At 41.4% G+C, this 26,471-nt stretch overlaps 1 protein-coding gene across 3 annotated transcripts; it reads right to left on the bottom strand.

Moving 5' to 3' along the window:
- Positions 1–12,366: 12,366 nt before the first annotated feature.
- On the bottom strand, positions 12,367–24,119 carry LOC139420882 (protein-lysine N-trimethyltransferase SMYD5-like). 3 transcript variants are annotated; one of them, XM_071171265.1, is made up of 13 exons: positions 24,018–24,116; positions 23,163–23,271; positions 22,776–22,915; positions 19,972–20,093; positions 19,605–19,674; positions 19,226–19,333; positions 18,864–18,926; positions 17,058–17,128; positions 16,842–16,948; positions 16,491–16,547; positions 16,250–16,344; positions 15,710–15,780; positions 12,367–13,457 (listed from the first exon to the last, which is right to left on the bottom strand). In XM_071171265.1, the coding sequence occupies exons 1-13, from the start codon at positions 24,108–24,110 to the stop codon at positions 13,322–13,324; spliced, it is 1,242 nt and encodes a 413-aa protein (XP_071027366.1). In that variant the 5' UTR covers positions 24,111–24,116; the 3' UTR covers positions 12,367–13,321. The 3 variants fall into 3 exon arrangements, with proteins under 3 accessions (XP_071027366.1, XP_071027367.1, XP_071027368.1); XM_071171266.1 differs by lacking the exon at positions 22,776–22,915 and having other exon boundaries at positions 24,018–24,119; XM_071171267.1 differs by lacking the exons at positions 22,776–22,915; positions 23,163–23,271 and having other exon boundaries at positions 24,018–24,102.
- Between the last annotated feature and the right edge of the window lie 2,352 nt (positions 24,120–26,471).

Raw genomic sequence — 26,471 nt, 5'->3', positions numbered from 1 at the left:
GCGCCCTTAACCACTGCGCAACCGGGAGGCCTCTCGGTCCCAGCTTTGATGCACCTGTACTGACCTCACCTTCTGGATGATAGCGGGGTGAACAGGCAGTGGCTCGGGTGGTTGTTGTCCTTGATGATCATTTTGGCCTTCCTATGACATCGGGTGGTGTAGGTGTCCTGGAGGGCAGGTAGTTTGCCCCCGGTGATGTGTTGTGCAGACCTCACTACCCTCTGGAGAGCATTACGGTTGTGGGTGGAGCAGTTGCCGTACCAGGCGGTGATACAGCCCGACAGGATGCTCTCGATTGTGCATCTGTAAAAGTGTGTGAGTGTTTTTGGTGACAAGCCGAATTTCTTCAGCCTCCTGAGGTTCACCACGCTGTCTGTGTGGGTGGACCATTTCAGTTTGTCCATGATGTGTACACAGAGGAACTTAAAACGTACTACCCTCTCCACTACTGTCCCATTGATGTGGATAGGGTGGTGCTTCCTCTGCTGTTTCCTGAAGTACACGATCATCTCCTTTGTTTTGTTGACAGGTTATTTTCCTGACACCACACTCCGAGGGCCCTCACCTCCTCCCTGTGGGCCGTCTCGTCGTTGTTGGTAATCAAGCCTACCACTGTAGTGTCGTCTGCAAACTTGATGATTGAGTTGGAGGCGTGCATGGCCACACAGTCATGGGTGAACAGGGAGTACAGGAGAGGGCTGAGAATGCACCCTTGTGGGGCCCCAGTGTTGAGGATCCACGGGGTGGAGATGTTGTTACCTACCCTCACCATCTAGGGGCGGCCCGTCAGGAAGTCCAACACCCAGTTGCACAGGGCAGGGTTGAGACCCAGGGTCTCGAGCTTAATGACGAGTTTGGAGGGTACTATGGTGTTAAACGCTGAGCTGTAGTCGATGAACAGCATTCTTACATAGGTATTCCTCTTGTCCAGATGGGTTAGGGCAGTGTGCAGTGTGATTGTAATTGCGTCGTCTGTGGACCTATTGGGGAGGTAAGCAAATTGGAGTGGGTCTAGGGTGTCAGGTAGGGTGGAGGTGATATGGTCCTTGACTAGTCTCTCAAAGCACTTCATGATGAAGGAAGTGAGTGCTACAGGGCGATACCGATCCTTGTCTTCGGCAATGTCATTTATTAAATAGCCTCCAACACTCTACCCAGCAAACTGGATGTAGTCCATCACAGTGTCATCTGTTTTGTCACCAAAGCCCCATATACTACTCACCACTGCGACCTGTATGCTCTCGTTGTCTGGTCCTCACTACATATTCGTCGCCAAACCAACTGGCTCCAGGTCATGTATAAGTCTTTGCTAGGTAAAGCCCCGCCTTATCTCAGCTCACTGGTCACCGTAGCAACACCGTAGCACACGCTCCAGCGGGTATATTTCACTGGTCACCCCCAAAGCCAACACTTACTTTGGCCACCTTTCCTTCCAGTGCTCTGCTGCCAATGACTGGAACGAATTGTAAAAATCACTGAAGTTGGAGTCTTATATCTCCCTCTCTAACTAAGCATCAGCTGTCAGAGCAGCTTACCCATCACTGTACCTGTACACAGCCTATCTGTAAATAGCACACCCGACTACCTCATCCCCATATTGTTACTTATCCTCTTGCTCTTTTGCACCCCAGTATCTCTACTTGCACATACAGTGCCTTGCGAAAGTATTCGGCCCCCTTGAACTTTGCGACCTTTTGCCACATTTCAGGCTTCAAACATAAAGATATAAAACTGTATTTTTTTGTGAAGAATCAACAACAAGTGGAACGACATTTATTGGATATTTCAAACTTTTTTAACAAATCAAAAACTGAAAAATTGGGCGTGCAAAATTATTCAGCCCCCTTAAGTTAATACTTTGTAGCGCCACCTTTTGCTGTGATTACAGCTGTAAGTCGTTTGCGGTATGTCTCTATCAGTTTTGCACATCGAGAGACTGAATTTTTTTCCCATTCCTCCTTGCAAAACAGCTCGAGCGCAGTGAGGTTGGATGGAGAGCATTTGTGAACAGCAGTTTTCAGTTCTTTCCACAGATTCTCGATTGGATTCAGGTCTGGACCATTCTGGAAGAATCGAAGAATGGTCCTGTATTTGGCTCCATCCATCTTCCCATCAATTTTAACCATCTTCCCTGTCCCTGCTGAAGAAAAGCAGGCCCAAACCATGATGCTGCCACCACCATGTTTGACAGTGGGGATGGTGTGTTCAGCTGTGTTGCTTTTACGCCAAACATAACGTTTTGCATTGTTGCCAAAAAGTTCAATTTTGGTTTCATCTGACCAGAGCACCTTCTTCCACATGTTTGGTGTGTCTCCCAGGTGGCTTGTGGCAAACTTTAAACAACACTTTTTATGGATATCTTTAAGAAATGGCTTTCTTCTTGCCACTCTTCCATAAAGGCCAGATTTGTGCAATATTCGACTGATTGTTGTCCTATGGACAGAGTCTCCCACCTCAGCTGTAGATCTCTGCAGTTCATCCAGAGTGATCATGGGCCTCTTGGCTGCATCTCTGATCAGTCTTCTCCTTGTATGAGCTGAAAGTTTTGAGGGACGGCCAGGTCTTGGTAGATTTGCAGTGGTCTGATACTCCTTCCATTTCAATATTATCGCTTGCACAGTGCTCCTTGGGATGTTTAAAGCTTGGGAAATCTTTTTGTATCCAAATCCAGCTTTAAACTTCTTCACAACAGTATCTCGGACCTGCCTGGTGTGTTCCTTGTTCTTCATGATGCTCTCTGCGCTTTTAACGGACCTCTGAGACTATCACAGTGCAGGTGCATTTATACGGAGACTTGATTACACACAGGTGGATTGTATTTATCGTCATTAGTCATTTAGGTCAACATTGGATCATTCAGAGACTTCTGGAGAGAGTTTGCTGCACTGAAAGTAAAGGGGCTGAATAATTTTGCACGCCCAATTTTTCAGTTTTTGATTTGTTAAAAAAGTTTGAAATATCCAATAAATGTCGTTCCACTTCATGATTGTGTCCCACTTGTTGTTGATTCTTCACAAAAAAATACAGTTTTATATCTTTATGTTTGAAGCCTGAAATGTGGCAAAAGGTCGCAAAGTTCAAGGGGGCCGAATACTTTCGCAAGGCACTGTATAATGTTAAATGTTATGATTATTTATTTGTGTTGTTCCAAATGTCTGAATAAAAATGACAGTTAGTGCAAAATGGTGCTTATTTTTGTTGGGGGGGGGGGGGTTGCCCAGGGAGACATACAAACTAGAACTGCCACTGCCTGGAGGGGGGTGGAGACAAGCAAGACAGGTGAAACAGATCAGGGTGTGACAGTGTTGAGGAATTAAAAACACTCGGCATCAAACCAGTTCCTAATACAAAGAAACAGCAACATCATAGGCCTAATATTATTTCAGGTTAAAGTATTGCTTGTTTGTTGATAAACAAATGTTTGTTTTCCAGTTCTGCAGCCTGTACTCCATCTTCTGTAGAATCATCCGATTAATACAGTAAATGGTCCTACTTGAATGCTCCTGTTCTCTTGTTCTTGGGCAAGACCTGTACCTGACTTCTGATTAGCTGGTTTCCACCATGTAAGAGGTTGCTCAACTAAGATTATACAATCCTAAACCATAGACTGTTAAAAATATGGAGGAAGCCATCTGACATCACCCCATTGTTTTCTATGAGAATGCTCAGTGGCGCATTTGATGATCAGGAAGTGTTATTTCAGTATCGCCATCTTGCTACATGGAGGAATTTTCGGAAACATTGCATGAGCAGTTTGAGCTACTCTAGGAAGTTACGTTGTAGGCTAGCTCAGTGCTGCCCTCTCTCATGGAGTATCTCAAACTGAAGGCCGACCGAGGTACTGCAGTCAACCATTAGCATCTAAATGATCCTTATAACTTCGTATGTGTGTGATTTTAGAGTAATTGGTTCAAGGACATGCGTCCTGGTAAAATAGAAACAATTATTTGTACCATAATTGTGTTCAATATATATATATATATATATATATATATATATATAAATATCCACGAACACTGACCATCAAGATCGCCATTTCCCCATTCACTATAATGGGGAATCCTGTTTTCTGGAAACAAAGCCTAGGCTGTTCAGTTTTTTAAATTTAACATCCTAAATCATGCAATGGATAGACAGTTAGGGCTGTTGGAGTAATTGTACTACCGAGGTCACGAGTCATGAAGGCAGTCAAATTCTACCTGACAATTTAGTCACGGTAAATAAGCTTATCCAAGTTCTGATGCTGCTGATAGTCATTAGTAGCCAACCAAACTTGCTAACTGCCTGGTACTCAGCACTCTATTGTCCATCTAATCACTCTGACATCAATGCAAATGTAATCAAAAATCTAATCAAACACTTATTGAGAGCCCATGAGCTCATGTTGCGTAACATTTCTATAGGCAATGCAATTGCGGGGATCCCATCAGCTTTCTATAGGCTAGGCCTATTGTATTTCTTTCTCAACTTTCCTAATATTAAGCACATTGCTTATCTTTACAACAGGAGTATAGCCCACCTGGCTGGCATGAAATTGAACCATGGGAAACGCGTGCTCCATTTGTTATTTAAGTGCATAGGTGACATGTATTTATTCTCCTGCCCCTGTTTTGAGACAGGTGCATGATAATGGTCTTCTGAATGATTCCCAGCATAAGGCAAGATGCAATTCCTTTACAAAAAAAATGTTTTCTAATCATAGTCGCACACCTCATGTAGCCTAGCCCATAGCCTAGCCTAGCCCATATGTTTTGATAAGGTTTGTATCACAACTAAAGTGGCCCAAAAACTTCTTAAAACGAAGCACATTAATCAGCTTTACAAGGGGTGTAGAGCCTAACTTGCATACATAAGCAGCGTGTGAGTTTAAAGTTCACCATAAAAATGCACCTTTTTAAATAAAGCATGTTGATGCTAGAGGTTGTCATAATTTGGGATCTATCATATCCATGACTGTCCCAGACTATGTTTGGAATATTTATTTATTGCACAGAATAGAATAGGTCAGCTTTTGTACTATGGGGGAGAGTAGATCGACATAGGCTAGTGCTTTGCTGTTCGTTAGGCCTACTTATCTTGTTGAAAAAAAAAAAAGTAAATATGGACAGTTCTTCCAATATCTTCAATATGCACCTCGGAATTGGATAAGGACACATGCAGTTGTGTCCGCGATGTGTCTGTCTTTACTTGTAGCCTGTGAGAAAGACCCGTGAGCCAGGTGAGTGAGAGGCACTGAGCAGGCAGCACAACGGCCACTGGCCGCAAAAGGCCTGGATGTTTTTAAGGGTGCATTACGGCCACACAAAGGGGATGCCGCTGGCAAATTTGAGGCATTAGTCAAATTGTGAATGAGAGAATGATAAAGTGTACAGCCTGCACTGTACAACAAAGCTTTCAAGCAACAAAGCTTTCAAGTATCACTTTCAAGCAACTTTTTTCAAATCATCATTAGAGTCGAATCATGCAGCCTTACAATGTATTAAAAATCAAAACATATAGCCCAACGTTTGTGGAACAACTAAAGTTACATTAATAACTCTAAATTAAGCATATAGGAGTACCTATTCCTTTGTTAACCGCTCAACACAGAATAGCAGCAGGTGTGCACTCCCTCAAATCTTTTGGAGAAAATGTCCTTTCTATTTTATTCAGCTTTGTTCAATTGTATTCGTCATAATATAAAATAATGCCACAGAATTCATTATTAGAAAATCTTTATCTGCTAAATGAACTAGTGTACCCCACAGCTATTTGGCATAGCCACATCAGGACCTAACATAAGGACAACTCAGAGTATGAGATTCTCTTCTTCTTAAATAAACTACATTTTCTTCATATCATGTTTCTTCAGACCTGACCAAAATAATGAATGTATTTATTGTTAAGGTGTAGGCTATATTACATGGATTTATTAGACTTTTTAAAATGTAGATGTTCCAAAGGTCTGCATCAGTGGAAGCCAGAATGTGTTAATGTTATTTGCTAGACAATCACCGGCTGACAAAATTTTGTGAACACCGCAGCCCTAGCCACCGTCTTTAATTAATGTATTTTTTGTTTTTAAAAATCTAGGTTACTCATTTCAAACAGGTTTCAAAGCATACACGTTAGTTTCAAACGCTACCACGTGATCAATGACGTCCGAAGCTTCGTTTGATCATATGGTTTTTCAAACAGTGTGTGGCAAAATGCGAGATCCCAACTGATTCAGCTGTGGTGCCGGTGCTTTCTTTAATGGGAAGAAGGCTGCTGAGGGGAGGACGACTCAAAATAATGGCTGGAACGACGCAAACGGAATTGCATCAAAGACATGGAAACCATGTGTTTGATGTATTTGATAGCATTCACCTGATTCAGCTCCAGCCATTATCACGAGCCCGTCCTACCCAATTAAGATGCCACCAACCTCCTGTGGTATCGCTCTCTATTGACATGATTGGTTGGAGGTAGGTGGGGATGGGAGATCCTGTATAAACACAGACTCACTTCCTTGACAGCGTACTACACAACAGCTCTGTGAAGCGCAAGAAGTATGAATGCTCTGACTTCAGATGAGGCCAAATCACAGTAAAATGCTGTACGGCAACTCAGATTGACCATGCAGAGCCTTTTATGCTTGATCTGGCAATGCTGTCCTGGAGGCTCAGTATGGAGGGTGTGACTCAATTGTGGTGCTTCCGGGAGCTTGTGGAGGCCAAATCGAGCTCCGCACCGTATCGCCATGCGCCTCCCAAATATTTAACAATGTGAAAATGTCATGGCTTTAGAAGCTTCTGATAGGCTAATTGACATAATTTTAGTCAATTGGAGGTGTACTTGTGGATGTATTTCAAGGCCTACCTTCAAACTCAGTGCCTCTTTGATAAAATCAAAAGAAATCAGTCAAGACCTCGGAAAAAAATTTGTAGACCTCCACATGTCTGGTTCATTCTTGGGAGAAATTTCCAAATGCCTGAAGGTAATCCCAGAACAACAGCAAAGGACCTTGAAGATGCTGGAAGAAACAGGTACAAAAGTATCTATATCCACAGTAAAACGAGTCCTATATCAACATAACCTGAAAGGCCGCTCAGCAAGAAAGAAGTCACTGCTCCAAAACCACCATAACAAAAGCCAGACTACGGTTTGCAACTGCACATGGGGACAAAGATCGTACTTTTTGAAGAAATGTCCTCTGGTCTGATGAAAAAAAAATAGAACTGTTTGGCCATAATGACCATCATTATGTTTGGAGGAAAAAGGGGGAAGCTTACAAGCAGAAGAACACCATCCCATTGTGAAACACGGGGGTGGCAGCATCATGTTGTGGGGGTGCTTTGCTGCAGGAGGGACTGCTGCACTTCACAAAAAAGATGGTATCATGAGGGAGGAAAATTATGTTGATATATTGAAGCAACATCTCAAGACATCCGTCAGAAAGTTAAAGCTTGGTAGTAAATGGGTCTTCTAAATGGACAATGACTCCAAAGTTGTGGCAAAATGGCTTAAGGACAACAAAATCAAGGTATTGGAGTGGCCATCACAAAGCCCCGACCTCAATCCAATATAAAATTTGTGGGAAGAACTGAAAAAGCGTGTGCGAGCAAGGAGGCCTACAAACCGGACTCAGTTACACCAACTCTGTCAGGAGGAATGGGCCAAAATTCACCCAATTTATTGTGGGACGCTTGTGGAAGGCTACCCGAAACGTTTGACCCAAGTTAAACAATTTAAAGGCAATGCTAACAAATACTAATTGCGTGTATGTAAACTTCTGACCCACTGAGAATGTGATGAAATAAATAAAAGCTGAAATAATTCATTCTCTCTACTATTATTCTGACATTTCACATTCTTAAAATAAAGTGGTGATCCTAACTGACCTAAGACAGAGAATTTTTACTAGGATTAAATGTCAGAAATGGTGAAAAACTGAGTTTAAATGTATTTGGCTAAGGTGTATGTAAACTTCCGACTTCAACTGTATCTGAAGCATTCTATCTAAACCCTAAAAGTGTTATTTTACTACGGTACTGACAGTGATCATGATATTGCTCTCCATCATGTTTGTATTCATACATGGTGAGCTACGGTGCAACCGCCATCATTCAGGTTGGCTGGTCCCAGCTCGACTGGTCATCTATCACTCACCCTTGGAATAGCCTTCCAAGGCAGTCATGGTATCCATTGAGGGAACCAATTTTTAGATGGGCTTAATGTGTGTATATATTGTAGATTGTTTCCATACGGTACCCATTTCAAGCCCAGTGACTCGTTCTGGTCTCAAAACAGCTTCCATTTCAGCACTGACCCGTCAATCATGGTGTGCCCACTTCAAACAAGTTTTGGTAGAAATGTGTAGTATTGGCAATTATTAGTCATATCACTGTCCACCTAGAGGAAAGGGACTGACAAAAGAGAATGTTGTCCAAAAATATAAGAAAAAGTAATCTGATGCCTAATCCAATCTGAACATAATCCAATATGTTACAAGTAGGTGCAAATTCAGTCAAAAAAGACGGAGTCATAAAACCTACATCTGTAAGTGATGAATTTGAATGTTTGTGATTACTAGTCTGTGGGACTCCTGGTAATTGAAAATGTTAGTTATTTAGATGTACCATTGATCTCCATCAAAGAGAAAACACATTTCACTGTGACAATCAGCATACTGCCATGCTTTTCATATAAGTGATGCGTATTATGGAATTTGGCTACGTGTTTCATAGTTACCTGTGAAAAGATGAGCCTCCATGTATGAATATTTAATCAGATACTGAAGGGTTTATATTATGAATTATAATTTGAATGTCAAGCCTGCACATGTAAGTCTGACATAATTTTATCTGATTTAACCATGCTTTAAATCATGAGATGTTAATTTTATAATTTCTCTCCATCTGCATGGCGTGGCAATGATTATAATGTGCCCACTTCTCTTTCTTTCCAATTTCTTTATTGAAATGTAGATTATTTGTGTTTTGGCCTTGGTTAGATAGAATAAAGGCCTCTTTCTCTGTGTGCATAAAATTGCCTTTCAGACACCACCACCCCCCTCATCATCCCCCTCCACCCACCTCAACCCACTTCCTGTCCCCTTCTATCTTCCCACTTTCTCCATTTGTAGGGACAATGCTGTGTGTTGTGTATGGCTGCCTGAATTCGAACCCTACTGTGGACCAAACTGGACCGCCCCGCCAAAAGCCCACATTCCAAAATTGCAATGTGTTGCACTGCCTACACTCAAACCCTATAGAGGTTCAAACAAAGTGGCAATGCTGTTGTGTATGTGTGTGGCTGCCACACCGATCACGAAAAACCTCATCCGGAGGGTTTTCAGTGGTTAGCTTTGCCCACGGTTGTCTGCATGTGAACAATTCCGATGCTGTGTTTTAACGTTTAGAAATGTAAATAATTATGGCTTGCAAAATGGTTTTCAAAACATATGCTGATATGTCCCTTATTTTTCATATCAGCGAGAAAGATACTTACTGTAGCAGGTTTGCACAGATCGATACGCTGTGTGTGCCTCCAGTTGATGAACTGCACTTCCTCCCCAGGATGCTGCTGAAGGGTGGACAGCTCATAATAATGGCTGGAATGAAGTATATGGAATGGCATCAAACACATGGAAACCACTTGTTTGATACCATTCCATTTATTGCGTTCCAGCCATTACTATGAGCCCGTCCTCCCCAATTCAGTGCCCTAACAGGTGTTCGGTGCCCTAATCTATGGACTTCACATGAATGGGCAGTTGTGCAGCCATGGGTGGGCCTGGGGAGCCATTCCCAGCCAATCAGTATGAGTTTTTCCCCACAAAAGGACTTTATTACAGACAGAAAGAGCCCTCCCAGACAATCCCGCAGGTGAAGAAGCCTGATGTGGAGGTCCTGGGCTCTCGTGATTACACGTGGTCTGCAGTTGTGAGGCCGGTCGGATGTACTGCCAAATTCTCTACAACAATGTTAGAGGCAGCTTATAGTAAAGAACTGAACATCCAATTTTCTGGCAACAGCTCTGTTGGACATTTCTGCAGTCAGCATGCAAATTGCACGCTCCCTCAAAATGTAACACATCTGTGGCGTTGTGTGACAATTGCACATTTTAGAGTGGCCTTTTATTGTCTCCAGCACAAGGTGCATCTGTGTAATGATCATGCTGTTTAATCAGCTTCTTGATATGCCAAACCGGTCAGGTAGATGGATTATCTTGGCAAAGAAGAAATTTAGTCAGCAACCAATTGTGCAAGTTCTCCCACTTAAAAAGATGAGAGGCCTGTAATTTTCGTCATAGGTACGCTTCAACTATGACAGACAAAATGAGAGAAAAAACCCAGAAAACCACATTGTAGGATTTTTAATGAATTGATTTGCAAATTATGGTGGAAAATAAGTATTTGGTCACCTACAAACAAGCAAGATTTCTGGCACTCACAGACCTGTAACTTCTTCTTTAATAAGAGGTTCCTCTGTCCTCCACTCATCATCTGTATTAATGGCACCTGTCTGAACTTGTTATCAGTATAAAAGACACCTGTACACAACCTCAAACAGTCACACTCCAAACTCCACTATGGCCAAGACCAAAGAGCTGTCAAAGGACACCAGAAACAAAATTGTAGACCTGCACCAGGCTGGGAAGACTGAATCTGCAATAGGTAAGCAGCTTGGTTTGAAGAATTCAACTGTGGGAGCAATTATTAGGAAATGGAAGACATGCAAGACCACTGATAATCTCCCTCGATCTGGGGCTCCACGCAAGATCTCACCCCGTGGGGTCAAAATGATCACAAGAACAGTGAGCAAAAATCCCAGAACCACACGGGGGGACCTAGTGAATGACCTGCAGAGAGCTGGGACCAAAGTAACAAAGCCTACCATCAGCAAGGGCATTGAAGATGAAACGTGGCTGGGTCTTTCAGCATGACAATGATCCCAAACACACCGCCCGGGCAACGAAGGAGTGGCTTCGTAAGAAGCATTTCAAGGTCCTGGAAGGGCCTAGCCAATCTCCAGATCTCAACCCCATATAAAATCTTTGGAGGGAGTTGAAAGTCCGTGTTGCCCAGCAACAGCCCCAAAACATCACTGCTCTAGAGGAGATCTGCATGGAGGAATGGACCAAAATACCGGCAACAGTGTGTGAAAACCTTGTGAAGACTTACAGAAAACATTTGACCTGTCATTGCCAACAAAGGGTATATAACAAAGTATTGAGATAAACTTTTGTTATTGACCAAATACTTATTTTCCACCATAATTTGCAAATAAATTCATTAAAAATCATACAATGTGATTTTCTGGATTTTTTTCTATTATTTTGTCTGTCATAGTTGAAGTGTACCTATGATGACAATTACAGGCCTCATCTTTTTAAGTGGGAGAACTTGCACAATTGGTGGCTGACTAAATACTTTTTTTGCCCCACTGTATGGCTGTACGGAAACACTAACCCTATAAAGGTGTGCAGTAATTTAAACCAATGGGTGTTGGATTTGTTCAGAGGTCCAGCCTACCACCATGCCTGGCTCCAGCTATGAGCATCCTCTCATGGAAGAAAAACATGCGTTCTCTTCCACTGGAAATTTGCATTTGACTCATCTAAACCATTCCCATAGGGAAGATAGGCTGACACTGATGAACATTTGGGTTAATGAAAAAAAAATGGGAGCTTGTGTGAAATCACAAAATAGGTCACTCAGAAAATGTGGCTATCAGTCACATTATCTAGTACCAATAGATCATTTGTCTGGCTACCCAAAAATCCTTGCTCCGGCCAAACACTACGCTCACGGACGCTAGTTTCTTCTCCGAGTCTGGATCGGGTACCTCCCTGAAGATTTTTATAATGGGAATCAATTATAATAGAAAAAATGATGGGTTGGGCCAGAGCAAGATCACATGAAAATTAGTAATGGGCTTTGATACTCTTGATTGGTTAAAGATCCACTCGCTGATTTCTTTGTTTTGTACAACACCCCTCATTTTGACGTCACCACAAACAACTTCAATGATGGCAGTCTGACTAATGTATCAAACGATAGAGCAGCAGAATAATTCCGTTTTGAGTCATCAGGCAAATAGATAGCCTATAATAACAGGCACACAAATGAAACCATCATTAAAAGACCCACTAATGAAGTAGAAAATAACTAGAAAGGAATACTTGTCAAATCTTCATGCTCTCAAAGATGTATGCGACAACTCACAAATAAGACTTAATGACTTCAGAATATCTAGTTATCCACAGGATATCAGTCTGCTTCAAACAATGTTGACTTGTGGTTCATATTTGATGAAGACTGAGAAATTGCCAGTTGGCTTAACTTCTGCTTTAATCCAAATTGTACTGAGAATACAAATAAAGCAAATAAGAGACAAGACATTTTAATCTCAATGGTTTATGCCAGAGCAATACAAATTATAATTTCTAGGATTCTCATACATTATTTACTGCTGCTCTTACATTGCAGCATTTCATTGTGTGACATCAAAAGCAATTTGTTCTCATGCACCACTGCTCTGAAATGCCAACTGAGATAATTGAAGTTAGTCATTCGACGTTAGCCATATTTGTCCGGTAACATTGAAAATGTTGGCACTGAAGATTACAGTCATTGCGGTTGTATTGATTCATGTGTGGGCAGTAGCAGCAATTTCATTCGTCAAATAACAGTGAAAATCTGCTCTACTCAATAAAGGGCAAATAGTTAACTGACAAAAGCTTTCAACAGCTCAAGGTCTCAGAGTAATATCCTGGTTGATGGTTACCTCATCGCTTGCAATGACCGTTTCTAATCTCATATGAAAATATATGTACTTAATTAGGGTCAGTTACTTCTTCTATACTGTAATGTTATCACTACTTGGTTTGCCAAGTGAATTATCCTTCGCAGAACAGGCACTATATAATTCTGTCTGAATTAATCTACACCTAATGCACTCAACACGAGGAATAAATGACATCTTGCCAATTTAATGGTTTCTACCATTCTAGATGTACTAAAAACGGTGATAAATGAAAAACATTAGTGAACTGGATGTCTTCCATGTAAACTTTTCCAATAAGCAGAAGATACACGAGAGGTGACAGCCAAAACGTCTGCTACTGTACAGTAATGTGAGCAAACGCTTTTCAAGGGGGAGATCCAAAGAGTAGGGCCAGTGAGTGACTTATTTTCCTTGAAAAAAATATTTAGTTACATAACGAATTTGATATGTTTGGCGATATGCAAGGTCTTCTTTAAGGTTGGTTTTCACTGTGCAGTTAGCTAGCATGGCTGAGTGAGTGGATTAGAGGGGAGGGGGTGAGTGGGAACAGAGCGGGTCTTTTTACCCCCTCAGACGTCCGTCATCTCGTCCTCCATGTCATCCCCCTCGGCCTCCCCCTCCTCCTCCTCCTCGTCCGACGTCAGATCCAACTCATCCATCTGAGACACACATTTTGGACACGAGCAGATGAACAGGTAGTTATCCCTGGGAAGAGAATAACGATGTTACATAAGTCACACGGCTGCGTGTCTCGTTCTGGACAAAGATTGCCTTGGCGAGAGAGCAAAAGGAAGAATAAAGAATATAACGCAGACTGATAAAATACATTTACAGTCAATCTGCGAGCTCCTCAAAAATAAATGCCATGATTCAACACGGTAAACTTACTGTTTATGTAAGCGTAATACAATGTGGGTCTGAATAGGAAGAGGAAGCGAGACACCCTACTCGCTGTTTTGTTCTGGTTCATTGAAAGTCAATGAACTAAGTAGAACAGACTTAGCTGCTATTGCATTGGTGTCTATGGGGGAGACAACCAGTTAAAGGTCTAATGCTGACATTTTAATCTCAATATCAAATCATTTCTGGGTAACAATTAAGTACGTTACTGTGATTGTTATAAATTTAAACCTTTGAAAAGAAGCAAAAAGAGCAATTTCTTAAGCAAGAATTTAGCTAGGACTGTCTGGGAGGGTCTGAGTTGGGAGGTGAAAACTGAAAACTAGCTCTTATTGGCAGAGGTTTAGAACTCTTTGGTATTGGTCTACTAACAAACCAATGTCACCAGGCAGGCCAAAACGCCATCCCACAAAAACAGGCTGACATTTCCAAACAGCTCTTATACCAAAGGGGCATTATCATAATTTTCAACATTTCAAAGTATTATTCCAACTTCAGTGTGGGAATATATAATACATGGCGAAAAGTATGTGGACACCTGCTCGTCGAACATCTTATTCCATAATCATGGACATTCATTAGGAGTTGGTCCCCCCATCGATTCTATAACAGCCTCCACTCTTCTGGGAAGGCTTTAATGTTGGGCACTGTTGTTGGGTGATGAGGCCTGGCTCGCAGTCAGCGTTCCAATACATCCCAAAGGTGTTTGATGGGGTTGAGAGTTCTTCCACACAGATCTCGACAAACCATTTCTGCGTGGACCTCACTTTGTGCTCGGGGGCATTGTCATGCTGAAACAAGAAAGGGCCTTCCTCAAACTAGTGCCACAAAGTTGGAAGCCCAGAATCGTCTAGAATGTCATTGTATGCTGTAGCATTAAGATATCCCTTCAGGGGCCTAGCACAAACCATGAAAAACAGCCCCAGACGATTGTTCCTCCTCCACCAAACTTTACAGTTGGCACTATGCATTCGGGCAGGTAGTGTTCTCTTGGCATCCGCCAAACCCAGATTCGTCCGTCGGAATGCCAGATGGTGAAGCGTGACTCATCACTCCAGAGAACGCATTTCCACTGCTCCAGAGTCCAATAGGGATGAGCTTTACACCACTCCAGCCGACGCTTGGCATTGCGCATGGTGATCTTAGGTTTGTGTGCGGCTGCTCGACCATGGAAACCCCTTTCATGGCGCTCCCGACGAACAGTTCTTGTGCTGACGTTGCTTCCAGAGGCAGCTTGGAACTCGGTAGAGAGTGTTGCAACCGAGGACAGATGATTTTTACACGCAAATCGCTTCAGCAATTGGTGGTCCCGTTTTGTGAGCTTGTGTGGCCTACCACTTTGCGGTCGTGCCATTGTTGCTCCTAGATGTTTCCACTTGAAAATAATAGCACTTACAGTTGACCGGGGCAGCTCTAGCAGGGCAGAAATTTGACGGACTGACTTGTTGGAAAGGTGGCATCTTATGACGGTACCAAGTTGAAAGTCACTGAGCTCTTCAATAAGGCCATTCTACTGCCAATGTTTGTCTATGAATATTGCATGGCTGTGTGCTCGGTTTTATACACCTGTCAAAATGGCCGAATCCACTCATTTGAAGGGGTGTACACATACTTTTATATATAAAGTGTATACAAAGCACAGGAAATGTTTGACTTTTCTTTTTTCAACGGTAAACCACCAGAGTGAACCATCTTAATTTATCCACCATCTTTGGTTCTCATTTTCTGAGAAAAGAGACCGAGAGCAGTCTTTGTTCATGCTTCACTACCTTCAGTTTCTGGGAGCTGCAGATTTTCAAGGTGAAGTGCCTTTCAACAGGATACAGTGAATATGAATCCAAAATGGGTTCCCGCAGAGCAAACCAGCCCTGGGTTTAAGGGGGTAAAAATCAGTACCGGAGCATAGGTAGGCACCGGAATAACTGCCAGAACTCCTTGGCTGTGCTGGCCCAGGACTGCCCGTTATTGCCTGGGAGGGTGGCCATTGATCTTGACTGAACTAGGAACAGTTTGAGTCTGTCAAAAGGATTGGTACACAGGGGATTTCAGTTGTTTACCTCAGGATTTTGTGTCTGCTATGACGGCTCCTGTCACACTGACAGCAGTCCAAGTAACTGATACCGATCTCCTGGAGATGTGAGGAAACAGAGTTTAACATGTTAGCAGATGAGGACATTCACATCAAAAGACCCCCCATTACAGTTACTATATAGGGATTCATTTACACAACAAGGACAGTTAGCCACTTCAAACTACTCGAGTTATTGTTCAAGTTTTGTTACTTTATCTGGTTGTTTCATGTTTATTCAGCAGCAGGCGCCAAATCTTGTCACTATCCTGTCATGGTCATTAGAACGACACTAAAAGCGCTCACATTTTTTGCCAGAATTCAATCGGCTGGCAAAACATTTCTCTGGCCCCTTCTGACGCTTCTGTAACGGGCAGATGCAAGCCTTCTCAATCTCTCTGACAGCCTTGACACAACCGCTCTAATCCTTAAAGCCTCAGACCCCTAATACCGGCTGACAACAGAGCAAGCCAGGATGTTCTGTCCCATCTATCCACGGCCAGAATTTATCACCCCCCCCTCTTCTGACCTCTCCAGGGCTGATGTCACTTAGGGCACTGAGATGAAGCAAGAAGTTGTTGCTCGGGAAAGATGCCGCCGCATTCGGAATGCAGCTATGGTTACCTAGAGAGTAGACAAAATAATCAAACAATCAAACTTTTGACCAGTGAAAAAATGTATTTCTAGTTCATTTAATTGATTCTGTATGTTGAGCAAGTTTGAGGATTCTGGGAGCTGGGGTTAGAAACCATCCGATAGTGACGACTCACATGCGCTTTGCAGTAGGAAGAGCCCGGAACCCTCGCAGTTCAGAAAGTCACCGGTCTCTGCGGAGACAAATCTAATTCAGCTCTGACCTCCATTGTCAGTAGAGGAGATTCATTCCATATTAGTAACGATTTCAAATATGCCTGAGTCAAGCCACCCCAATTCAGAGGCGCCAAGTATTATTTACTATCTTTCATAAAAATGTGAGCTGTACAAAGCCTCTGAAGAACTTTCTTGGTAATGTAGGTTTAGACTCAAATCTATTTATCAGACAGTTTTTTGCAGTATTCCTCAAACGGTACAGATGTCACAGGAAACGGCACTGTATTTGAGTGTAGGGAGGGAATTGTGACCTTTCTCGACATCCTTGTATAGTTGGTCAATGAAGGAATCCAATTGCTCCCTCTGCTGGCTAGTCAGCGCCAAAGCATCACATGCATGAACCCATTGGCTGAGAGAACTAGATAACGAGACATAAGAAAACAATGTCAGCACTTTAAATTGAATAATATTCAGACTAATGGCACAGTGCATTATTTATGAGTTGGAGATTTAGAGATTAACCTTACCTGGTACCTATACCCTGTCCATTGGTCCCCACAAGGGAGAAGAGGGAACGAAATCCCTCAGGTGTAAACCACTGTAACATGCAAGGACACACCTTATAGCATAAACTATCTGCATCATAATCACACATGTCCATAAGAAATTGTTCAATCAAAGACATTATTTTACAGTCTTGTCTACTGGAAGCGAAGAAGTAGCTAAGTACCAGCTCGAAAAACATGTACAGTCGTGGCCAAAAGTTTTGAGAATGACACAAATATTAATTTTCACGAAGTCTGCTGCCTCGGTTTGTATGACGGCAATTTGCATATACTCAAGAATGTTATGAAGAGTGATCAGATGAATTGCAAAGTCCCTCTTTGCCATGTAAATTAACTGAATCCCCCAAAAACATTTCCACTGCATTTCAGCCCTGCCACAAAAGGACCAGCTGACATCATGTCATTGATTCTCTCGTTAACACAGGTGTGAGTGTTGACGAGGACAAGGCTGGAGATCACTCTGTGATGCTGATTGAGTTGGAATAACAGACTGGAAACTTCAAAAGGAGGGTGGTGCTTGGAATCATAGTTCTTCCTCTGTCAATCATAGTTACCTGCAAGGAAACATGTGCTGTCATCATTGCTTTGCACAAAAGGGCTTCACAGGCAAGGATATTGCTGCCAGTAAGATTGCACATAAATCAACCATTTATCAGATCATCAAGAACTTCAAGGAGAGCGGTTCAATTGTTGTGAAGAAGGCTTCAGGGCACCCAAGAAAGTCCAGCAAGCGCCAGGACCGTCTCCTAAAGTTGATTCAGCTGCGGGATCGGGGCACCACCAGTACAGAGCTTGCTCAGGAATGGCAGCAGGCAAGTGTGAGTGCATCTGCACACACAGTTGAGGCGAAGACTTTTGGAGGATGGCCTGGTGTCAAGAAGGGCAGCAAAGAAGCCACTTCTCTCCAGGAAAAACATCAGGGACCGACTGATATTCTGCAAAAGGTACATGGATTGGACTGCTGAGGACTGGGGTAAAGTCATTTTCTCTGATGAATCCCCTTTACGATTATTTGGGGCTTCCGGAAAAAAGCTTGTCCGGAGAAGACAAGGTGAGTGCTACCATCAGTCCTGTGCCATGCCAACAGTAAAGCATCCTGAGACCATTCATGTGTGGGGTTGCTTCTCAGCCAAGGGAGTGGGCTCACTCACAATTTTTCCTAAGAACACAGCCATGAATAAAGAATGGTACCAACACATCCTCCGAGAGCAACTTCTCCCAACCATCCAGGAACAGTTTGGTGACGAACAATGCATTTTCCAGCATGAAGGAGCACCTTTCAATAAGGCAAAAGTGATAACTAAGTGGCTCAGGGAACAAAACATCGATATTTTGGGTCCATGGCCAGGAAACTCCCCAGACCTTAATCCCATTGAGAACGTGTGGTCAATCCTCAAGAGGTGGGTGGACAAACAAAAACCCACAAATTCTGACAAACTCCAAGCATTGATTATGCAAGAATGGGCTGCCATCAGTGGCCCAGAAGTCAATTGACAGCATACCAGGGTAGATTGCAGAGGTCTTGAAAAAGAAGGGTCAACACTGCAAATATTGACTCTGCATCAACTTCATATAATTGACACTTATTATAATTGTAATTTTAATTATACTTCAGTATTCAATAGTAACATATGACAAAAATATCTAAAGACACTGAGGCAGCAGACTTTGTGAAAATTTATATTTGTGTCATTCTCAAAACTTTTGGCCACGACTTTATGTCTATTAATAAATTGGTTGTGAAAGGGGAAATGGTGCCACACTCACCCGATTGAGATGATCGTCGTAAAGTGCCGTTGTAAACAGGGTTCGTAGTACGGTCAACTGCCCCTACAAACCCAATACAATATGTCAAAATGAAGGTAACAGTCATTAAGTAACCGTTTTAAAATCTATTCCAATGGTGACTCAAAGGTAATACTGACCACATTTTTTTTTTAAACCAAATTTGAAGCTCAAAACCTGGTTTCCTCAATTCTTCTCAAAGCACATTGGAGGAGTGTTCCAAGGTCCTTTCCTCAGACCTCCAATGAGCCTTAAGGGGAATTTAGGAAACAAGGATGGGGGAAGCAAGGATTTAACAGCTTGTAGCTAACCTTTTTAGACACAGCCATTATCTCTATGCTTACCTGGAACTTCTCTCCCAGCAGCTTATGTGCAATCTCCTCCTCCTCCTCGTTGGCCGCACGGCTGCAGAATTGAGAGAACAGCTTCTGCCAGTGCCCTTTGTCCTGGGCCTGCATGACACAAATGATTCAAACATTATTATTATTATTATGTTTGAGAAATACATATTATGCACAGGTATGCAAAGAATATAGGTTTATTATATCAAACTGACAGGTTAAATGCTTCTCCAGGCATTGTGAAGATCTTTCAATCTCCAAAAACCTTAATCTCAAACTAACATTCACCACAAAGACAGAATGCAAATACAAAGTGCAACCCACTTTGGAACTGGAGAAGCTCAACAAAAAAAGGCTGAGGCAGGAGGCAGAGGAGGCTCACCTGTTTGACAGTGGCCACCATCCTGGCCATGAGCATGATGCTGGAGGTCTCAGGAGGGTAGTGCATGCTCCTAGGGGACAGATAAGGGACAATGTCAATTCATACTGCAGCAATAACAGACAAAATATTACTGGGGCTGGATCTGAAAAAGTTACTAGCTGTCAAATCCTTGCTTTCTCGTCCTCATTTACACAAATCTAATTGAAAGCAAGGGAGTTGCAAGGGAGGGTGCTTTGAGAGGGAGGTGAGGAATTAGAGGAAATGAGGAAGCAAGGATTTGACAGCTAGTAAAAATATTAAATCCAGCCCAAGAAAAATATGGGCCCCATCTAGTGGTATTCAATTAAACAGAAAATCCATCTCTCACCTCCAGGCATCCTTTAGTTTGCTGATGGGGTGGTTTGGGTCCTCTTGGGAGGTGCCTAGGCACAGGGCCCGATGGTACTGGTCTGCCGCAGCCTGCCGACACTCGTTGCTACAGTACATCACCTGCAGGGGGAAACAAAGTCTCACTGAAACCCAAAACGAGACACTGGACTAGATTGGAGGAAGTAGCTACAGCATATCAACACATCTCCATGTGGCATTGGGCAGGTACATCTCATTTAAGTGGCTTCTAATCCTTAATCTTTACTGATCTGAAAACACAGGCAAAGTAGGAATCTTCCATATTGCTTTCCAATACAATGTATGTTTTTATTTGTATTTTTTAGGGGGTAGATCAGCTTGAAATGACTATTAATAGAACCCACAATCTATGTCATTGTCTTCATAATTTCCAATCCCCCGTATGTTTTCTAATTTCCCCTTTATTATTATTCCCCTAATTGGAGTAATCTAATGGACAACCATACTTAGGCCTCTACTTAAAGCTTATACATAAAATATACATTCACAGAATATTAGACATTAGTTATCTTTTTTTTGTACCACCCTTCTGATACCCTCAAATCCTCCCATCAATCTCATTCCCAAATATTTTTTAAAGTTCTGAACCTTTCTATTCTCATAGAAAAAAATGTAAGATTAACATTTTTACTAAGAGTATTATTAGATTGATTGATTGACTATGGCTTTTCAAGTCACCCAGCAGTGCTATTTGCAGTGCCATCTCCAGGTAAATATTGTAAATCTTAAGCCATTTCTGAACCTGTGACCAAAAACACGCTACATGTGGACAGTACCAAAACAAGTGATCTAATGATTCTGTATCCCCACAGCAAAATCAACAGAGCTGGGATGGATGTTTCCCCCATATACATAACATTTTAATGGTTGCAAGAATTTAGCAAAATAATTTAAATGGGACAACTATACGTTTTGAATCCATCAGTTCATAAACCATGTGCCATGGAATCAGGAACATTGAAAATCTCATCCCAACTATTTTGCAACCTTTATGGCGCAGCTGTCCATTTTTTGGTCCTTAAATGAAACTGGTATATTTATTTTTTCTTTAACCAATTTTGGTCTAATGGAGGGCCGACAGACAAGTTCCTTACTTTCTCCCCCATCCCGTGGTAATGCTGCAATCAGTTGGCTGTAATTTTGAATAAAGCAGACATTTCCGTATATTAATGTTAGCCGTATGTGTGACATAAGTTGCATTTATGATATCATTAACAAAGATTAGATAATTATGATTTTTCCAAAAATAAAATATATATTTTTTGTATCAATTAGTATAGGAGTTTAACCATAATATTTGTTGTAATATTTGTTCTGTCTTTTAAGGTAGATTAAACTGAAATTGCAACCAGCTTTCCATGGCTTGTTTCAAAAATAGGGATATTCTAGAGATTATTTCATTTTCAAATAACTGAAAGTGAAAGGTGTTGTAATCTGACTAAAAGGAAAAAAGCCTTTTTTGAATGCGGGATGAGCTATTCTTACTAATCTGCTGGAAAACCAGTTCAGATTGAAGTACAACTTTTGTATGACTGAAGCCTTTAGTGAAAGGTTCAATGCTTTAATATTTAAATTTCAGCCCTCTGAATTCATATGAATTATATAAATAGGCACGTTTAATTATGTCTGGCTTGCCATTAAAAATAAAGTTGAATATTCTTTGCTCATACAATTTTTAAAAAACAAGTCGTTCAGTGTATCCAGGGCCATGAGTAAGTACGTAAACTGGGATATGACTAAATAATTAATCAGGGTGATTTTTCCACAAATAGACCTTTTCATGGCACAATATATCTAATTTTGCTAACTTTCTATTAAAATGCATTGTGGTGAAAACAAAAAGTCTATATACAGTGAGTGCAAATGAGGTAAGATAAGGGAGTTAAGGCAATAAATATGTGGCAAAGTAATTACAATATAGCAATTAAACACTGGAATGGTACGTGTTTTTTAATAGATATGCTGATAGTGGACAACATTGTTTCACTCGTCTTGACAGTTTAATACTTTGAGAAGTAGCCATTATTTACTCGTTTACAACTGGAGTTACTATACATAACTTTAACCCATTGTATAAGAGATCCTCCAAAATTAAGATACTCCATTTATACATAAATCCTAGTTGTACTTTTCAAAATGAACACCAGGCCCGGTTTCCCCGATTTTTCATAGTGTTCTATTGTTTCCAGTACTTCTCTTATATTATCTCCTATGTATCGTCCATGTAAAAAAAACTTTTCTGACAATTAGTTTCAAAAAATTTTTTATTCTATGCATTTTGCTAGAATTTTTGCATCACAACAGTGAAGTGTAAAGGGCATCCAGTTTTTTAGGTGGGCTGGATTTACCACCTGGGTCCGGTTTCAGTAATAGTGAAATCAGACCTTCTTGCTGAGTATTCAATAGTCTACCATTTTTATAGAAGTGATCAAAACATGCTAATAATGGAAAAAGGTTTGATGTACCTCAACTGGTATGCCATCCAGCCCTGGAGTTTTACTGGACTTAAAGGCTTTAATTGCATCAAGAAGTTCCTCCTCTGTAATTTGGCCTTCACATGAGTCTTTCTGTACATCTTAATTTTACGCTATTAATAGAAAAAACATCCTTACAATTAAACTTCAGTTTGCGAAGATGCAGGAGACAAACGAAAATATATGCTAAAACCCACTTTCAAAAATGGGTTACAATGTGTTTTTCGATCAGTACTGTCCAGTCCTTAATTGGCAGTGCAGATGAGGAGGACTTGTGAGAGGCACACACCTGGCATTGTGGGCAAGCTTGGTGCAGCTCTGGATGCACTTTGCACAGCTCGGGGTGGGGTAGACTGAGGTCAGGGATGCCACTGAGTCTACGGGCATTATCCTCGGCTGTCTCCAGAGCACGCAAGCAAAACTCACAGGCTGGAGAAGAGACAGGGATGGATGATAAATGAGACAACTAAGGGTCATGTCACTAAATATTAAAGACCATTCAAAAGACTCAAAATGTGAGGTTTCCCCCTTGGCCTATGTTAATCTAAAAAGCAAAGCATGCGAAAGCAAAGCATGCGAAAGCAAAGCATGCTGGAACATTTTTGCTCCACGATTTTAGGAAGGAGGATGTGTTCAGTCTGTCAATCACCTAAATCTTGAACCTATAACACCTCACCTTTGTACTTGTACAGGGAATTCCACAAGAACTGGGCAGAGACAAGAGGGCGCTCAATAAAAATGGTGTCTCCTTTCTTGATGGCCTTCTTGGCGAATAACCCCTTGCCCTAAAATAAAAACCAAATGTTTAGATATAAAAAGCATTGTCAATTTCAGTAATATGCACCTACCCATACTTTATCCACACAAAGTGTATCCTATTGACTCAGAACAGGCTAGCCGTTGCACTTTATTAGCCCCCCAAAAGGTATCTCTGTGCATACCTAGATAGCTAACGTTTCAAGATGCTAGTTGTTTAAATAGACAAAAAGCTTAGCTAGTTTTAAAAGGAATCAGATAGCAATCCATGTGGCATGACGGTAGTGACTGTAATTGGTGGTTAACGTAATTTGCTAACTACAATAAGCCATTGTAACAGTAAACCTTCCCGTCCCTCTCCTCGCCCCTACCTGGGCTCGTACCAGGGAACTTCTGCACACATCTACAACAGCCACCCTCAAAGCATCGTTACCCATCGCTCCACAAAAGCCGCGGCCCTTGCTGAGAAAGGGGAGTGACGTCACCAATTGAAACGCTATTTGCGCGCACCCCGCTAACTAGCTAGCTATTTCACATCGGTTACACCATGATGAATCTAAAACATTAACACAGCTAGCAAGTAACTACGTAGCTATAGCCTGCCAGAAAACGTCAACAAAATGACAACAAATTCTGTCCTGCGAATAATTTTTTGATTTGCCCAGCCAGTCTACAGATTGACAGCATGCGTGCCAATGAATTTGGCATCAAAACGGTGCTAGATCCGATAAACTTGAAATTAGCCTTTTCAAAATAATCATTGTCTGCACATTACCTTAATCTTGTCAATAAATCGGACTTCCACACAACTGCTAACTTTAGTGGGGTCGACGCAGAGAGAAAACATGTCATCTTGGGGGGCAGCCATCTTCAAAACAACCTTCGACCTTTCAACTCGGACGTTTTTAGAAGAGTCTACCCGTAGGCATTTAGTGGCCTCTAGCGGTTGATTTAGCTAGTATTTTTCTTGTATACAGATTGACTACAATTAGTGCCTTGCAAAATTCTGACATGATTTTATCTTCGATGAAATGTAATGAATCATATCATGAACGCCAAACTTTTTCCAATATTTTACAGCACCTGATAAATGAATGAATTATGCGGAAGCTGACCCTCATTGTCACGCAAAGATAAATGGCTCACTGTCACACATACATGCATTTGACAGAAGACAAATAAAAGTTTATATATTTTAGAATATTACTAAACATTTTGATATGCAATTGAATCATAGATAAAATTTAGTACATTTTGAGTAGCAGAAAATACATAGAATATAATCCTTAATTGAAATAAAGTGGTCACCCTACCTCTGATTTGGTTAAAAGCTGAGTGATGATGCGTCTGGAAAAATATCACCACTTTCAAATTCATAGACAAAGCTATTGATGCAAGGACTGACCATCCATGATATACCAATTATAGTTTTAACCATGTTGAGGCTACACAGTATTTGTTTACATTGTTTACAAACATTGGAGTAAAATAATCTTATATTTTGGGTTCTGATGGGGTACATTTGAACTAAACTAATGAGGCATTTATAAGTTATATTCTTCAAGAATTAATGGATATATATAATTAAGTTAAGTCCAAAAATGAATTTAGCAACTAAAGATTCCAGTTTTAAATACAGTGCATTGCGAAAGTATTCGGCCCCCTTGAACTTTGCGACCTTTTGCCAGATTTCAGGCTTCAAACATAAAGATATAAAACTGTATTTTTTTGTGAAGAATCAACAACAAGTGGGACAGAATCATGAAGTGGAACGACATTTATTGGATATTTCAAACTTTTTTAACAAATCAAAAACTGAAAAATTGGGCGTGCAAAATTATTCAGCCCCCTTAAGTTAATACTTTGTAGCGCCACCTTTTGCTGCGATTACAGCTGTAAGTCGCTTGGGATATGTCTCTATCAGTTTTGCACATCGAGAGACTGACATTTTTTCCCATTCCTCCTTGCAAAACAGCTCGAGCTCAGTGAGGTTGGATGGAGAGCATTTGTGAACAGCAGTTTTCAGTTCTTTCCACAGATTCTCGATTGGATTCAGGTCTGGACTTTGACTTGGCCATTCTAACACCTGGATATGTTTATTTTTGAACCATTCCATTGTAGATTTTGCTTTATGTTTTGGATCATTGTCTTGTTGGAAGACAAATCTCCGTCCCAGTCTCAGGTCTTTTGCAGACTCCATCAGGTTTTCTTTGAGAATGGTCCTGTATTTGGCTCCATCCATCTTCCCATCAATTTTAACCATCTTCCCTGTCCCTGCTGAAGAAAAGCAGGCCCAAACCATGATGGTGCCACCACCATGTTTGACAGTGGGGATGGTGTGTTCAGGGTGATGAGCTGTGTTGCTTTTACGCCAAAAAGTTCAATTTTGGTTTCATCTGACCAGAGTACCTTCTTCCACATGTTTGGTGTGTCTCCCACGTGGCTTGTGGCAAACTTTAAACTACAATTTTTATGGATATCTTTAAGAAATGGCTTTCTTCTTGCCACTCTTCCATAAAGGCCAGATTTGTGCAATATACGACTGATTGTTGTCCTATGGACAGAGTCTCCCACCTCAGCTGTAGATCTCTGCAGTTCATCCAGAGTGATCATGGGCCTCTTGGCTGCATCTCTGATCAGTCTTCTCCTTGTATGAGCTGAAAGTTTTGAGGGACGGCCAGGTCTTGGTAGATTTGCAGTGGTCTGATACTCCTTCCATTTCAATATTATCGCTTGCACAGTGCTCCTTGGGATGTTTAAAGCTTGGGAAATCTTTTTGTATCCAAATCCGGCTTTAAACTTCTTCACAACAGTATCTCGCACCTGCCTGGTGTGTTCCTTGTTCTTCATGATGCTCTCTGCGCTTTTAATGGACCTCTGAGACTATCACAGTGCAGGTGCATTTATACGGAGACTTGATTACACACAGGTGGATTGTATTTATCATCATTAGTCATTTAGGTCAACATTGGATCATTCAGAGATCCTCACTGAACTTCTGGAGTTTGCTGCACTGAAAGTAAAGGGGCTGAATAATTTTGCACGCCCAATTTTTCAGTTTTTGATTTGTTAAAAAAGTTTGAAATATCCAATAAATGCCGTTCCACTTCATTATTGTGTCCCACTTGTTGTTGATTCTTCACAAAAAAAATACAGTTTTATATCTTTATGTTTGAAGCCTGAAATCTGGCAAAAGGTCGCAAAGTTCAAGGGGGCCGAATACTTTCGC

The sequence above is a fragment of the Oncorhynchus clarkii genome, chromosome 12 (assembly GCF_045791955.1).
Source record: "Oncorhynchus clarkii lewisi isolate Uvic-CL-2024 chromosome 12, UVic_Ocla_1.0, whole genome shotgun sequence".
In the NCBI taxonomy this organism is placed as follows: domain Eukaryota; kingdom Metazoa; phylum Chordata; class Actinopteri; order Salmoniformes; family Salmonidae; genus Oncorhynchus; species Oncorhynchus clarkii.
Note: the sequence above shows the minus strand (reverse complement) of the source record. Positions and strands in the feature narration are given on the sequence as shown.